At 34.7% G+C, this 17,249-nt stretch overlaps 1 protein-coding gene across 2 annotated transcripts; it reads right to left on the bottom strand.

Moving 5' to 3' along the window:
* Positions 1-1,030: 1,030 nt before the first annotated feature.
* Positions 1,031-11,096, bottom strand: LOC140974727 (probable WRKY transcription factor 57). Of its 2 annotated transcripts, XM_073438215.1 has the most exons (4): positions 10,506-11,096; positions 8,229-8,372; positions 7,402-7,772; positions 1,031-1,162 (listed from the first exon to the last, which is right to left on the bottom strand). In XM_073438215.1, exons 1-3 carry the CDS (start codon positions 10,907-10,909, stop codon positions 7,409-7,411), a joined length of 912 nt encoding a protein of 303 aa, XP_073294316.1. In that variant the 5' UTR covers positions 10,910-11,096; the 3' UTR covers positions 1,031-1,162; positions 7,402-7,408. The 2 variants fall into 2 exon arrangements, with proteins under 2 accessions (XP_073294316.1, XP_073294315.1); XM_073438214.1 differs by lacking the exon at positions 1,031-1,162 and having other exon boundaries at positions 6,512-7,772.
* Between the last annotated feature and the right edge of the window lie 6,153 nt (positions 11,097-17,249).

Below are 17,249 nucleotides of genomic sequence, written 5' to 3' on the forward strand. Positions count from 1 at the left end.
AAATAAATGAGTCGGAGGTCAATATCACTTTTGCATATCCATGACTTTAGTTGTTAGCGTTAATTCTTCCGTGAAGTTTATTTTTATTGTTATTTTTGCTCAGGACTAGCAAAAGTTCAAGTTTGAGGGGATTTGATAAGTGCATTTTGTGCACTTAAATTATCCTTATAATTTTATTAATTTTGTGCCCCGCCTCAACCAAAGGCGAGGAAACAATTTTAATTTTTTTTATCCCCCGCCTTTAGGACAGGAGTGGCATCTAAATTTAATTTTTTGGCCGTTCTCATAAGATGGCGGGCATTTATTTACATTTTTTTTTTAAATTTTTGTCGTCCAATTTCACGTAGTTTGATAAACTTTTAAAAATCACGGTAATTTGATAAATTTTTTAGAAAAAATACCATAAACTGATAAGAGCACCTTCAATTTTTGGCCAAACTTCGGACACAAAAACTCTTATGGAACCTGTTACAGATCAATTTCATAAGAAGAATTTTCAACCCGACTCGATCGATAAAAAATATTATTTTTTATGCCAAAAATATTTTTTTTATATATAGATTGGGTTGACCCGTATTATGGATATAAATCCGTGAGACTATCTGCCTTCTCAACTTTGTTGCCTTCTCAACTTTACTAATATTTGTTTTCAGTCTTACCGGGCCACTTCTACACGAAACAAGAGATATGTGAGACCGATCCTACATAAAATCTATAAACATTCCAGCCCTCACTGTAATTTTTTTTTTAAAAAAAACCACATATCCAATATTATGATATCCACTTAACAAAACCTATATAACTAGTCCTGACATACACGAAAAGATGAGTAGGGATACCTCGGTGTGGAGATGCATCGTAATGTCAAATATATGCTTGTACAAAAACCTTTATTTAGAATATATTATTTAATTTCAAAATAAAGTTATACAACAACCAACTTTTCTACGATCCTCCTAGAGTTATAAATTGTATGTAAAAAAAAAATGAAGTGGAAATTACTATTATACAGTTGGGAATAGGTTGGTCTTCAAGTTTCAACTTGGATGCTTGAAAATTTTGATCATACAAATGAAATGGATTTAACATCTAACCTGGAGAATGATTAATGTGCTTCAGAATTCAGTTAGAATATATAAACTTTAGGCAATGAAACAAATACCTGTACCAAATAAAGAAAACATGTAATAATGTAAATGGAGAGCATTAATGCATATAGAACATCCACTCATGGGGAGAGGATTGTGCCACGGGTGGCAGCAAAAAGGTACACGAACATTTGGAATCTAATTAACATGAGTGAAAGAAATTGATGGGCATACAGATGGCTTAATTCCCTTTAAAAATTACACGACTTTATCTAAATATATGATCATATGGTAAAGAAACAAAGTTTTACAGTAGGTGTCCAGCGAGTCGATTTGTGGTTTGGGATTTATTGACTCTAATGTAAAAACAATCTTATTTTAATAATATTTTACAGTTTTATCCAATTATGACATTTACTTTATCTGTATATCATGCAAACTGCATATATAAAATCTTTGAATATATAACAGGAACCATGATGTCTATCTCTTATCATAAGATCGTGAAACTCATTAGGAAGTGTACCATATATTCTAAACAGGTTTCTAGTCGTATCAAACGCTTAAAATTAGGATCAAGGTCGTTTGAACTTGAGACTAATATTTGTTATGTAAACGCTATGTTTCATTGGTAAAGGCATGAAGATGTCCATTCATATAGATGAGTGATCATTTGATGATTCCCTGAACAACTCTCCATCGGACTGTCCAATTGGTTATCATTCATAGAGTGGAATAATACATGGTTGTGATTGCCTATCATTAGTCTTTTGACCCGGGACAACGTAGGTGATCTACGGTAGGTGATCTACGTATTAGCATACACTTTGATCCGTTTACCCATTCCATTGAGGTTCATTAGGTGGCATGTTGGGTGTAGTTTCGAAATAAGTAGGAGCAAATACATTGTAATCAGAGATTCAGAATTTGCCTACATGTGAAGATATCATATGTGATTTAATGAGTTGGGCAAGGAATCTCTAACCAGCGTAAGACATGAATTTTGAAAGTTGTTGATTTAATGGATATTCACAACTCTCGATATACCAGTGGTTGTTGATTCGACTTGGATATATGAATTGAAGGGAACGTACTATATGCTAACCATAACTTAAGGTTCTTGTAGACACTATCGGTGATACCTAGGGTGTAACTTGCCAAAAAATTTGAAGGTCCACGCGAACCACATGCATTTAAATTATTAAATTTTTTATATTTTAATTAAAATTTTTAATTGCATGAATTAATTATGTTGTGCATATTTGCATGTTTAAAATATATTTTTCTAAATGTTGCATTAAAATATATTTTAAAGGATATTCGAGTAGCGATCGAGGAACGGAGATCGAGGACTGAAAAATAGAAAATATTTTTATTAAATAATTGTTTTTAATGATTTCTTTTCTTATTTTTAAAAATAAGGAGTTTTGAGGTGATTTTATACGCCGGGACGTAAATTTTATCGGTGTTGGTTTTTCAACAAAAATGCAAACTTTTTGCCAACCCGGCTAATAAATTCGCAAACTTATTTAAACAAAATTATTTTTAAATTCTAATTAAGCATTAATGAGTCTAATTAATCTATCTAATGGTCCTAAGCTTAATTAGTAACTTAATTAAGTATAAAATACTCAAAAAACCCTCCCCATTAACCCACAACACCACCCCCACTTTTCAGAGTTTTCTCTCCCAAAAACTCTCCCTCAAATACACGGCGCACACATCATCAAATTAAGAGAAAATTTTGAAGGTTCTTCAAGGAAATTCAAGCCGTCGTCTTCGTACCATCGTTCTTCGCAATCGTCAACGTATAATCGTGCGTTAAATACGCAAAAGCACGCCTTAGCTTTCTTTCAAACATCTTTCACACCATATTATTTGTATTTAATTATCCTTGCATGAAAAACATGATACACATATTTTATTTTCGTTTTTTTTCATGCCATGGCCAAAACCTCATGATTTTATGATTCAAAACTTGTGTTAATGATGCATAATGGGGCTGCCATCATAAGGCTATGGGAAGGGATGTTTTTCCACACGTTTAAGGGCAAATAAGTGTGTGTTTAAGGGTTGGAAAAAATAGGGAAGGAATAGGAACGAAAATCTAATGGTCCTAAGCTTAATTAATAACTTAATTAAGTATAAAATACTCAAAAAACCCTCCCCATTAACCCACAACACCACGCCCACTTTTCAGAGTTTTCTCTCCCAAAAACTCTCCCTCAAATACACGCGCACACATCATCAAATTAAGAGAAAATTTTGAAGGTTCTTCAAGGAAATTCAAGCCGTCGTCTTCGTACCATCGTTCTTCGCAATCGTCAACGAATAATCGTGCGTTAAATACGCAAAAGCACGCCTTAGCTTTCTTTCAAACATCTTTCACACCATATTATGTGTATTTAATTATCCTTGCATGAAAAACATGATACACATATTTTATTTTCGTTTTTTTTCATGCCATGGCCAAAAACTCATGATTTTATGATTCAAAACTTGTGTTAATGATGCATAATGGGGTTGCCATCATAAGGCTATGGGAAGGGATGTTTTTCCACACGTTTAAGGGCAAATAAGTGTGTGTTTAAGGGTTGGAAAAAATAGGGAAGGAATAGGAACGAAAATAGACTCCTTGTAAGCTTGGACTCTTCGGCTAGGGCTCCCTAGAGCATGCGGCCGCTAGCTGCTATTATGGCCATGTTCAGGGGCTTAAGAGGTGCGAGCCATGGTCTTAAATAGGCTGCACGAGGGCTGGTTCAAAGGTCAAGGGGCTGGACGCGAGGGCATGGTGGGGTAGGGCATGTAGGTGACGGGTTGAGTGGCTGAGGCTCCTAGGGTTGTTATGCTCTGTCCAGCAGCATGTTGTGGGTTCAGTCATGGTCCTAGGAAGGGATCGTAGGGGCGGGTCGAGTCGCTTGAGGGCTAGGATAGAAAATTACAAGGCTAGGGTGGCTTGGGTTTTCAAAGGAATAAGAGAAAAATTTCAGTAGGTATCTTAGGCTATTCATGGGTTCTAATTGGCTTAATTTGGGTTGAAAAAGGTTTATTTATGGGTTAAGAAGCTTTGGTTCAAGTTTGGTTAAATTTCGAGCCCACACGAGTCAAAACCGGGATGTACGTCTAAGTCTTAAAAACGATTTGGGAAATTAGTCGAGGGCATAATTTTACGTCTAAGAAATATTTATGGGTGTATTTTAAGGTCATATGTTAAGTTTGGAATGATTTGGAACGTCGTTTCGAGGTCTAAGGAAAAATACGAAAAATTTTACGTCTAGAGGTAAAACGGTAATTTTACACCCGAAAATTAGTAAACATCATGGCACTGTCCCGAATGCTGATTTATATGCTAATATGATTATTTTCAATGGTTGTGGATGTTTATGAATTTTTTGATGTTAATATGTTTATTTTTAATGTGTATAGATTTTTAATATGTTAAAATGTTATTTTAAATGTTTATGGTTTAATATGTTAAAATGTTTATTTTAAATTTTTAGGATTTAAAATGTTTATTTTGAATGTTTACATGTTTTTATATGATAGAAGGTTTATTTTAAAATATTTATGAATCTTATGATTTAATATGTTATGATTTATTATATTTATTGGTTTTTATAATAAAAAGAAAACGTTAAAAGATATGTTGCATGCTTGGTTTAAAAGAAAAACGTTATATACATGTTTAAATTTTTTAAAGTGATGAGAATATGAAACGTTGAAGGAGGTAAAGTAATTGTGGCTAATACGATGATATGTTGGAGATATCGTGAGGGTTATTGTCCCGGTGGGAGTCTGACGATCGTGTTTCCTTGGATATGAATATGTATACGATGATATGTTAATACTTAAGGCCAAGGCTCAGTTGACCGGTGAGATTGTTGCTGACGTCCCTGCCGCCCAGTACTGTGGTTACATGTAGATGGATCCATCGCCCAACACGTAGACGTAGATGAACACGAAAGTCGCAATTAACGATCTGAATTCAACGAAATGAAAAAAGAATACGTATATGTTGATGATAATATGAATACGTATATGTTGATAATGATATTAATATGAATATGTTTATGATGATATGAAAACGTTTATGCAAAAGTTTATGAAAATGTTTATGAAAATGTTTACGAACATGTTTATATTTAAAGTTTATGTATCATGAAAATGTTTACGAAAACGTTCGTGTTTAAAGTTTACGCATCTTCATGAAAACGATATTTTAAGTATAAGTATTTTTACAGTGCATGTGATATGTATATGTAGTACTTGTTATCAAGATTATGGTGTGTTGAGTCTTTATACTCACTAGGTGTGATTGATGCATGTGCTATATATTGATTATGAATGTCAGTGGAGGTCTTGATGGTTGACTTTGCTGGACTGAAGGTGCACATATCCCGAGGATCGACGCTAGTTTTCTGCACTAGTTTATGATTTATGATTTTAAGTTTTGTTAAAGATATTTTATGACTTTTTAATTATGGTTATGAGAGGTTTTTGAGAGGTTATGGTATGAGCTATACTTTTCAAATAATGTTTTTAGATTCGGTAAAATGGTTGACGATTTGAACTATTTTCCTTCGATTTTTAAATATTAGTTGACTGTTTATTTTTAAAATGGTACAAGGTATTTTTAAAGTATTTATATATATGTATATTCCGAATTATGGAGATTAAAGAGGGAAAAAAAATTTATATCACGTTTTAAGAAAACGAGTAACTGACGTTTCATAGGGAATCGTGAGGCGATGCTACTAGACGCTCTTACCATAATCCGATGGATGCAGTCAGATTTGAGTTCTGACATTATTGATCAAATGATTGATGAAAAGAATGTGGCTAATTGCCCAAATAAGAATATATGTTATTCTGAATCACAAGATGTTGTGAACTCATGTCTAGTTGTATCCATGATTCATTGAAGGTCACACAAGTATAGGACCTTGTATCCCCGTTGAGATAGTCAGATTCAAGGATTTGAATTTGGCAAATATAGTTTGATAGAGATCAAACATATTGTTTATAAAGAAGTTTATAAGTGGATTCCATGTGTTAGAAATTGTGGAAGTTAGCTTACCTACTAATTAAGTGAGCAGAGTGAAACTGATTTTTTTGGTAAAAGAGTTTACAAAAGTGGCAGGAGCAAAAAATTAACCGGTGGAAATTTTAACGTTCGAAATTTTCAAATTTCATTTATGAACAAGATTTATATCATTGATGCATCAGCGCTATCAAATCGTCGAACAAAGTTATAATGAGTTCGANAATTGTTGACTTTGCATGATATATTAAACATGAGAATTTTAATTAATGAAAATAGGGAATCTGATGGGAAGAGGATTACGAATCCTAATAGAAGAAGGAATTCTGATGTGATCATAAATCAAAATCTATAAATCTTTCATTGAAGGTCATTCGAAATAAGACTATTTTGCCTCGCCTTCCTCCCACACACAAGTTTCAGCCACCTTGATATTTTTGAAGAAAAATTTCACGGTCACTTCCACGGCCATCATCGTCGCATGATCTCTGAAATTTCAGCGATCCAGTCTCAACGTAAAGTTTGTCTAGATCTCCAGTGTGATCTAAACAAGTAATCCAGTCTCCGATCGTAGACTTGATTGGGCGATTAAAATGAGAGAGATCCGTACGAAGGGATTTACAAGAAACCATGTATCTGCTTAAAAACCGGATAGTCGAAGCCAATATTAAATACGCAAAGGTAATCAATCATATCATACGCCCAAGCAACGTTTCGAACATTTAAACTAAAATTTTTAAACTTAAGCGGCGCCTTGAGTATAAGAAAATGATACTCCAACACAAAAGATATGGTATAATTTGAGCTCTTCAAATAAATGCTAGAATGATATAATTTATAGAATAGAACCCCAAATTGAGGATTGCCTGTATGGTCTCGGAGAAGACAAATTGCAGAAATTGGAAAAAGGGATCAAGTGGTATTATATCCTGCACAAGTGGAAAGCCTTTTTGGTCCATTTGATGATAAAAGTGCATAATCAAGTATTTGGATATATATGATGCATGAAGAATTTTAGGAGCTTAATTTTATACCAAGTTAAAAGGATTCGATGTGTATCTTTCATGTACTCACCCCTTACAAGTGTATGAAAATAAATTGTTTAGGAATTTGTAGGACTTAAAAAATTTATAGGAACAGTTTATCAATTATATATTCTTACAGAATGCGAGACATGAATTATATCTCCCCACCAGGCTCATGTTTATTCAAGGGGTTATTGCCATAAAAAAATAATGCGAGGATTCAAGGCAAACTGCATGTATTCCGTACCTCATAATTATCCTTTTCGCATCCCAGGAGGAACAATATTCTCAAGGAGCCCTTCGTCAACAGGAGGTTGCGAACTCGTCCCTTGGACTATATGGGATTGTTCGACATGGCCATGACTACTGGGGGACTGCGTAAATTGTATAGAATTTTCTTGCGGAAATCGGAGTCTCGGATAATAAAACTGAGAGACAGAAGTAGCTAGCGGCATAGTAAATGTGGCCTCCTGAGGAATGATCCCGCCTCTTGGGAATCCTACTGAGTGGTGACAGTGTTGCCCTTCATATGTAGTAATCACCACTGTTGGATCCTTACAGGATCTTTCAACTCTTTTTTTAACCATGCAGTTACTGTTTGTACATCGATAGTAGCTCCTGCAGAGAATAATACATGATCTTGTGAACTAAGTTTGCTTTTTTTTTTTTTATTGCTTCTCGACAAAACTGAAACCACAAACGAGAAATCCGACGCAACGATCAAGGCTATTGATTTTTTAGTTCGTAATTCATTGCTCTCGAGACTAGAACAAATATTCAACTAACAATTCATATATTGACTCCACCTTGTTTGTCCGTTATACTAATAATGGGCATCATAGAAAGTTCAGAAGCAGAATCTTGATTACTCTTCTCAGTACTAGTGATCAGATTGAGGTTTAGAAATTAGATATAAATCATGGGATGATATCCAAATTATCTTGGTGATAAACTATTGGAGGCCGATTCGATGTCGATTTTCTTTCCAGGGAATCCGTTACAGATTTGCATATTAATTTTCTTTTTATATCATAAGGAACTAACCACTGATGGATTTGTATATAGGACAGGTACCTTGGAAATGGACTATTCTTAACAGCTTTCTGTCCATATTTTCTCCATCTATATCCATCTTCTAGATGATCAACTTCACTTTTAGTCATAAAGGCAAAACGTGGTTGTCGAATTCGCTTTTGGACCTTCTTCTTAGTCTTGATCCTGCAGAATATTCATCCTTTGTTATGCATTCGAACTACCTAAATCATAATCACATTGGAACACACAAACATAGCAGTTATGTTAAATTCATGCAACTGTGGATAAATAATAAGGATTAGTTAGCATCACCTTGATAATACCAATGCTTCATGTGCATATTGAGGGTTCTGATAGGATATTGCTAATCACTTTTTTGGGAAAAGAAAGTAGGAGTATTATTCCATTGAAGTAATTAAAGAAAAATATGCAATATACAATGCATAGTGTTCATATTTTTTGGCAAACAAAAACTTATTAATAACTACGCAACAAAGCTTAAAACTGATTCAATCCATTTCCTTTCATTATATCCCGACAGGACGCATATATGTACTGCTTAACTCTCACATGGATTTCATGTATTTTCNTATTTGCACATACATTCTTTGTTAAAATTACGAGGCAACAAATCCCAAGAAAACCCTGGCCGATGCAGTTTACGAGACACTAAGCCATATATATATGGAATTGTGAAACAAAAGGCTGACGTTGGATGATTTTCACGCGCATGTGCTAGGAAAGTGGTTGGTGTATTCTTTTATAGTATTTGTTTAGGGAAACCATATTGTATAAATAGATGAACTAAATGGTTACGTGTAAATAATCGAGATAAGAATTTGACTTTTTTTTAAACGATATTATTTTGCCTTGGTGCTCACCGTTATTGACAATTGTTTCCTAAGATACAACGGCTTCAAAATAATAACATTAGAAATTTTAAAGTCACACGAACTTTGAAAATGTTTAGAATGCTATCAAGATAGTATACAAACTTTCTAATTTCGAATTCTAAACGTTAAACTTAAAAATTTAATTCCAATAGTTTAAATCTTTCAAAACTTGGATTTAAACGCAAATGCTTAAAAAACTTAAAACTAGAAGACAACTCTTTAATTTAATTCTAAAGTTCGAATTTAAGAGTATAAGCTTAGAAAATCCAAGCTCAAGATTTTGTATCTTGAAATTTTGAATTTTAAGTGCTTAAAAATTAGTATCTAGAACTAAATTTAGAGAGAAAAAAGAAAAAGAGAAAAGTGTGTCTTGAATGCAAATGAATGAAATCATATTTATAGAAGATGAAAAACTTTGAATCTTCATGAAATAATACATCATTTAACAAAATTCAATCCCAATAAACTTGGCCTTTCGACCAAGTCACTAAAGTGGTGCCTCTTCAATTGAGACGCCANAATCATTTCGATTCAATCTTTTTACTCTATAAAATTCGAACTCAATTAATTTTTCATTCAGCCTAATTGGTAATCGCGTTCGTCTATAGCTCGTTAAATTATTTTATCGATTCTAAACGAGTACAAAACTCATTTTTTTAACAAAAGTTTAGCTTCTAACCCACACCAAGAAAAAAAAACAAAATAAAACCACATGGTTGAAAATTTTATCTAGTGTACATGAAGAGTAATGCAAGAACCGGACAACGTTGCAAGGATCATGATCAACAAACTTTTTTCGATAATAACTAATTTATAAGTTCGTGGTTAATGTATATATGTAAAAGAACTGTTTCATAAACCTCTTCAAAAAAAAAAAAAAAGAGCTTGAAAATGAAGGAGGAAAGGGTTTTCATATGCATCGTCTGGATTTTGAATAAAGCACAAAATTCTCAATCGAAAAGAAAACATTGCAGGGGAAAAAAAGAATTTTTTTTTTTAAAAAAAAATTGAAGACGAATGTATAGCACTTGATTGCTGCCGCAGTAGCGGCTGTGCGTTCGAACACGTATTTTGTAAATACCCAAAGAGACCCTAAGTTATCCTCAAATTCCGCAAATACCTAGCCCTCGGTTTGATGCTTCTAGAGACTCTTGCAAAGATTGTACGGACGCTCATGAGCATGTTCCTTCGTTCTTTCCCTTTTTCAGAGTTCTATTGAGTATCGTAGGGCATCAAATTCAAGAATTAAGGATTTTTTTAAACCATAATTTAAAGTATTTGACACTTAACCTATCAATTTTGCACTTGATGAACACGTTAGTTACCGGGACGGTGGATGTAAAAATCCCCCGTTTTCCGGTGCATAGCAAAAGGGAATTCGTGATCAGACAACACATGCATGCAGTGGCGCTAATACACTCACGCTGCGTCGGGCGGCGGATTGGAGCTGGTTCCACCGGAGGCGGTCGACATCTCCGGCCGATCGTCGCACGAGCTGGAAGACACCGATGGGTTGGAAGCCGAAGCGGAACCCGACGCCGTTTTCTCCTCCTTCAGCGCCAGAAGCATCGACTCTGTACTCCGATGAGTGGACGAGGCGGCGGCGTAAACGTAATCATCCGCTCGGCTCTCTGCGAAATAAAACTCGGTCCGGTCCAAATCAAAGAAACCTCCACCGCCAACGACAGAAGATTCCTCCGGGAAATTCCACGCGAACTCGTGAAGCCCGGCGCCGACTTTGTAATCACCTCCGAAGAAACCCTCGGAATCGCCCAGAGACCAGCTCGTCTCCGCCGCGATTTCAGGATCAACCTTCTTCCCCGCCATGAAAACACCGAGCCGTCACCACCCTGAATCCGCCGACAACTTCACCTGTCCGTGGTACTTGAATTCGCGCGATAATCAGCTGGAGAAGGCCTCGATTTCCCGAGGAGAGAACGACATGGAACCAGAAAACTAGGGTTTCCGAAGAGAGGGAAAGACGACTTTATGCGTAGTGGTGTTTCCGAGAAAGAAGCTGCTGAATTTGATATGATTTGATTTATTTTTTATTTAATATATATTAAAAATATTATTTAATATATATTTAAAATTTTTTAAATATACTCAAGATCGCATAATCAATCAATCAACAGTTTAAAAGATGGAGAGAAAAGCTTCGAGAAATCATGTCACATGTTTACTTTATTGTAACTACATCGAGAAATCTCATATCATGATTTTCGAATTCATCCTATGTCTGAAATTCATTCGATATCTGATCAATGAGTAGTTATTTTGTGAGACAATCTCACAAATCTTTATATGTGAGACGGATCAACCTTACCGATATTCACAATAAAAAATAACACTCTTAGCATGAAAATTAATATTTTTTCATGGATGACCAAATAAGATATCCGTTTCACAAAATACGACCCGTAAAACCGTCTCACACACGTTTTTTGTCCTGATGATTATAGTTGCTTTTGTTCCTTCTATGAAACACAACTTTAATCGATTCAGAATTTCACTTCAAAAGGTGACGAAATTCGATATCCTCTATATCATGATTTCCAGCCAGTTAGTTTCAGAATTTCGATTTGAACTCGTGTATGTTCCGAGGATTTATATATATTTTTTCTTAGATAAAATCATATTAATCTTTTTTTTATTGATAAAAGAAAATTTATTTAAACTTTTTACAAATGGTTTTCCATAATTAAAGCCAAAAATGGCCCACCAGATAATAGCTACTGATGTTGACACTTTAACAAAAGGTTGGGTTCATCATATTGAACTCATTTATCTACCAGGACCAGTGCTTTTTGTGGATTGAAATTTGAGAGAATAGTAATCCAGGGATCAGCCTATCATATAATTTCATATTATAGTTATTTATTTTTGAAAAGAATTCACAACTTTATTGCTATTAACTTTAATAGCAATAATTATAAATTGTGAACAATGTCGGTATTTCGAGCATATCTCTCTCTTATGAAAAAGAATTGAGTGATTTTTGATTTTATGGAAAGTAAAAGAAAGGAATACAAATTTCATATTGAAACATCTACTACTCATTTTAATTTTCTTTAAAATATACTAGAATTTTTTTATACATACATATATATATTAAATATATTTTGCAACATTTAAAATAAACCAACTAACTTATTGTTTAAAAATCCAAAAGAACGCAGTGCAAAACATAAAATCGTAAACCGTCAAACCAAGCCAAAAACTAACATTTTTCAAAATAAAGAATAAGCATCTTACTCCTCTCAAAAACCACTCAAAAGCATCAAAAATCATAAACATCATAAAATCTTTAAAATCATACTAATCCGAAAAAACTAGAAAAGGTCCTCATGTTATGTGCACCATCATCCTAGCCAGTTCAACCATCAAGTCCTCCATCATCATCAAAATTATTTTCACCTGCGACATTCACACCTAGTGAGTCAATTGATTCAGCAAACCTTAACCATGATAACAAGTAGTACATATAGATTCACGTGAAAATACTTTTTATAAAAATATCTTTTCATTAACATACATAAAATTTAAACGTTTTTTCTTTCATCGTATCCTTTTCTTTTCATCATAAACATATACATATGCATTCCCTTTAATGTGAATTCGTTCATTAATTGTGATCATCCTTCATCATGCGGTCGATTAATCAATCTTAGCTGTAAACATGGTACCAACGGCGAGATAACATTAACCACTTTTCCGTTATGTGCCCTGGCCTATAGCTGGCAGGGACATCAACGTCACTCTCCCATAAACGGGCTTCCTCTGGGGCCTCGATCGTCCCTCACAAATCCTCATTTTTTTACCGTCATAATTAAATCGCTTCTTTCAAAATATTTTTTCTAGTTTCCATCAATTTATAAAAATACATGCAATAATATCATTTTCTTTTAAACCAAACATACAACATATCTTTTAGCATTTATAGTTTTGTATCATAATATTTCATAATCTTTCAAAATAAACATTTTAACATTCATTATCGCATTCAGGACACTGTCAGGACGTCTAACACTTTTCAGGTATAAAATGACAGTTTTGCCCCTGAAACCCTAACTTCTCAAATTACCCTTGTACCTTAAAACGACGACCCGAATCCATCCAAACTTAACATAACACCTTTAAATATACCCACAAACATTTCTTAGATGTAAACTTAAGCTCCTCGACTTCCAATTCGTTTTAAAATTTGAACCTACGTCTCGGTTTTAACCCGAATCGACTTGAAACTTAGCCAAATTTTACCAAACTTGAACCTTAGCATATTAACACCTAACCAAAAAACTATGCAACCAAATTCAAGACATTTAGAACCCTCGGAAAAGCCTAGACAACCTACTGAATTTTTCCTTGCCCTTGTTCGAACCCTAGCCCTAGCCAACCTCAAATCCATCGAGCCTAGCCCTAAACCATCATGTCCAGACCCTAACCAACAATCATAGGAAAGACCGAACCCTAAACTAGCTGCTGGACGTAGCCCTATAGGCCTTACCCAAACAGCCCTCACACCCGTGGCCTCTACACGACATGCGACCACCCTTGCACCCACAACCCTTACCCTTTGAACCAGCCTTCTCTCAACCCCTCTAGGACCATGAATAGACTCTCCTAAGACCCCTGGATGTGACCCAAACTCAGCCCACTGCTTGCTCCTTCCTAGCCCTCAAAACAAAACCCTAGCTTGTTATAATCCCAAATTTTCGTTCAACCTTTTTACCTTTCTTTTCCATCCCTTAGCCAAGCCTCTATGGACCCTTAATCATGCCCAAAAACGTCCCATTTCATAACTCTATCATGATAGCCTCTTTGTGCAACATAAACATGAATTTAAAAGCATGAAAACTCAAGTTTTGATCATGTACTGCCATAAAAACGAAAATATAAGAAAATGTATCATATTTTTCATGCAATGTTAAATACACATAATATGGTATGAACGATGAGTGAAGGAAGATTAAGGCATGCCTTTGCGTATTTCACGCACGAAAAACAATCCTTGACGCGAGGGGCGTTGGCAGAGAGACGGGGAAGAAGCTTGCTGTGTTTTTTTGCCCTTCAATTCACGTGAATTTGCTGATGTGTGGTGTGTGGGTGCGTGTGTTGATGGAGAGTGAAGCCCTAGGAGTCTAGTGCTTGTATGCGTGAGTTATGATGTAGTTTTAGGGTTTGCAAACTCTAATTTTAATATAAAATCGCATGGCAAAGGTTTAGGCCCAATAACCTAGGTAAAATAGGTCCATTAGGCCAATTATATAGTAGGTAAAATATTTTATTTACGAAAAATATCGAAAATATTAGCCGAGTTCGCAAAAAGTTCTTATTTACGTCGAAAATCAATTACCGTTTTAAAATACGACTGGGCGCGTAAAAACATCTCAAAAGCATCATTTTCGAAAATACTACATTAAATATATCATATATTAAATAATTAAAAATAATCATTTAATAAAAATATTTTTCTTTTACGCTCCCCGGTCTCCGTTCCTCGATCGCGTCTTGAATAACTTTTAAAATACAGTTTTATGCATTCTAGTAGAAAATCATATTTTTAACATTTAAACATGCCTACCACATTTAATCAATGCAATTAAAACTATTTAATTAAGCATTTCTCATTTTTCTTAGATTTGCATGCAGTTGGATTACATTATCGCATTTTGGACCTTATAGTTCCTCCCTCCCTTAAATGAAATTTCGTCCTCGAAATTAAAACTCACCGAATAACTTCGGGTAGCGACCTCTCATGTCAGTCTCGATTTCCCAAGTGGCTTCCTCCTCCGAATGATTTAGCCACTTGGCTTTGATCATTTGTATAACCTTATTTTGGAGCCTTCTTTCTTGCATATCCAGAATTTGTATAGGCCTTTCCTCATGTGACATATTTGGAGTCAACTGCAGAGGCTCATAATTTAGTACATGTGAAGAATTCAACATGTACTTTCGTAACATCGAGATATGGAACACATTATGCACTACAGCTAGCGTCGATGACAACGCTACTCTATAAGCTAATATTCCAATCTTATCTAAAATCTCAAACGGTCCTATGAGTCTCGTACTGAGTTTGCCTTTTTCGCCAAATCTCGTAACACCCTTCATAGGTGCTACTTTTACAAATACGTGGTCACCTACGGCTAACTCTAGCTCCCTTCGTCGCTTATCAGCGTAGCTTTTCTGGCAACTTTGAGCAGTCTTCATCCCATCTCGATTTTTGACTACTAGCTCTGCTGTTTGTTTGATCAAGTCCGGACCAAATTCTCATCTTTCACAAACCTTGTCCCAATGTATCGGTGATCTACACTTCTTCCCATAAAGTGCCTCGTAAGGAGCCATACCTATAGACGACTGGTAGCTATTGTTATAGGTGAACTCCACTAGAGGTAACTTCGGTTCCCAACTTCCTTGGAAATCGATCACATATGTTCGGAGTAGTTCCTCCAAAATTTGAATAGCTCTTTCGAACTAACCATCGGTTTGAGGATTAAACGATGTACTGACAACAACTTTGTTTGCATCGCTGAATGCACATTCTTCTAGAAGGACGATGTTAACCTCGAATCTCTGTCAGAAATAATAGACATTGGAATTCCATGCATTCGGACTATCTCTCATATGTACAGCTCTGCATACTAAGTCATGGTGAATGTCGTCTTAACAGGTAGAAAGTGAGCTGATTTTGTAAGACGATCAACTATCACCCAAATGGCATTGAATCTCTTAATAGTCCTCGGCAAACCCATTACAAAATCCATAGTAATATTTTTCCATTTCCAATCGGGAATAGGAAATGGCTTAAGCTTTTCTGCTGACCTCTAATGCTCTGCTTTAACTTGCTGTCATGTAAAACACTAGGACGCATAACACAATATGTCTAGTTTCATGTCCGGCCACCAATATAATGTCTGCAAATCCTTATACATTTTCGTACTTTCAGGATGAGTGGAGTACAGAGAAATATGAGCGTCTTTCATAATAACCTCTCTAAGTGAATCGCCACTAAGAACTCATAGTTGATCTCGATATTGAACTATGCCATCCTTCTTGGAATACAGCTTCTGACCTTTAGACTCATCTCTCAGTCTCCATTTTCGCAACTTCTCATCAAAAGACTGACCTTCGCGGATTCTATCCCTCAAAGTCGACTGAACTGTCATAATAGCAAGATTAGGAGCCTCGCTCCTAGCATACAATGCAAGCTCGAATCGCTAAATCTCTGCTTGCAATAGTCTTTGAACTGTCAATTGAGCGATAAATATTGTCTTTCTACTCAAAGCATCCGCGACTATGTTAACCTTTCCCGGATGGTAGCTAATATCGCAGTCGTAATTCTTCACCGGCTCTAACCATCTTCACTGTCTCATGTTCAATTCTTTTTGGGTGAAGAAGTACTTCAAGATTTTATGAAGAGTGAAAATCTTGCAATTTTTCTCAATAATTCTCGAAAAAACACCATTTACCCAAGTAATTTTCAAGAATTTATTTTCAGACCCTTAAAGTTCCGAATTTATTCATTTTGGTCCTTAAAAATTTCGAAAATTGCATCTTTGCCCAAATAAATTCTAAGCTCAATCAATTCTGGTCTTATTGCAGAACCCGTAAATTAGACTACGTATAAGCCATGCATAATTCTAGTATTTTAAATTAAAATGATTTTTATTGCATGAGTATTTAAATTCTTTAAATTTATTTATTTTACGTAGTAGTTTAATTGTCACCTTTTCAGTTAAATAAGTGAGGCCGGACTGGAGATGGAGTATTGAGATAAGTTAATAAAGACTTATTTAGGAAGTGGTAATTTACCATGTTAGTAAATATAATTTAAAAAGTTGCCATGCATGCAAGTTATTGAATTTCCTTAGCATTTTAATTAATTTTTTTAAAAGCATTAAATGCATGTTTATTTCATTAATTTGTGTTTAATTATTTTTGTGCATTTTATGCATTATTATTGCATGATAGGATTTAATTCATGAAATTTTAAAAGTTCATGCATTAGGGTTTCTAGATACATTTCACGCTCAATCGAGGAACGGAGACCAGAGAAATTTCAGGAAAATTATTTTAATTACACGATTTATTTTTAATAAATTATTACAGGAGTTTTAAATTTAATTTTTTTAAAAATGAGATTTATTGGATATTTGTACCCGCA

This window comes from Primulina huaijiensis, chromosome 4, assembly GCF_012295235.1.
Source record: "Primulina huaijiensis isolate GDHJ02 chromosome 4, ASM1229523v2, whole genome shotgun sequence".
NCBI classification, from domain to species: domain Eukaryota; kingdom Viridiplantae; phylum Streptophyta; class Magnoliopsida; order Lamiales; family Gesneriaceae; genus Primulina; species Primulina huaijiensis.

Bases quoted from the DNA above. Each gene is read 5' to 3' on its own strand.
- LOC140974727 (XM_073438215.1), bottom strand. From the start codon at position 10,909: ATGGCGGGGAAGAAGGTTGATCCTGAAATCGCGGCGGAGACGAGCTGG. The intron at 8,373-10,505 runs GTGAGTGTATTA...AATATTCTGCAG, and splicing joins AATCCGCCGCCCGACGCAGC to GATCAAGACTAAGAAGAAGG. The intron at 7,773-8,228 runs GTACCTGTCCTA...TATTCTCTGCAG, and splicing joins AAGAATAGTCCATTTCCAAG to GAGCTACTATCGATGTACAA.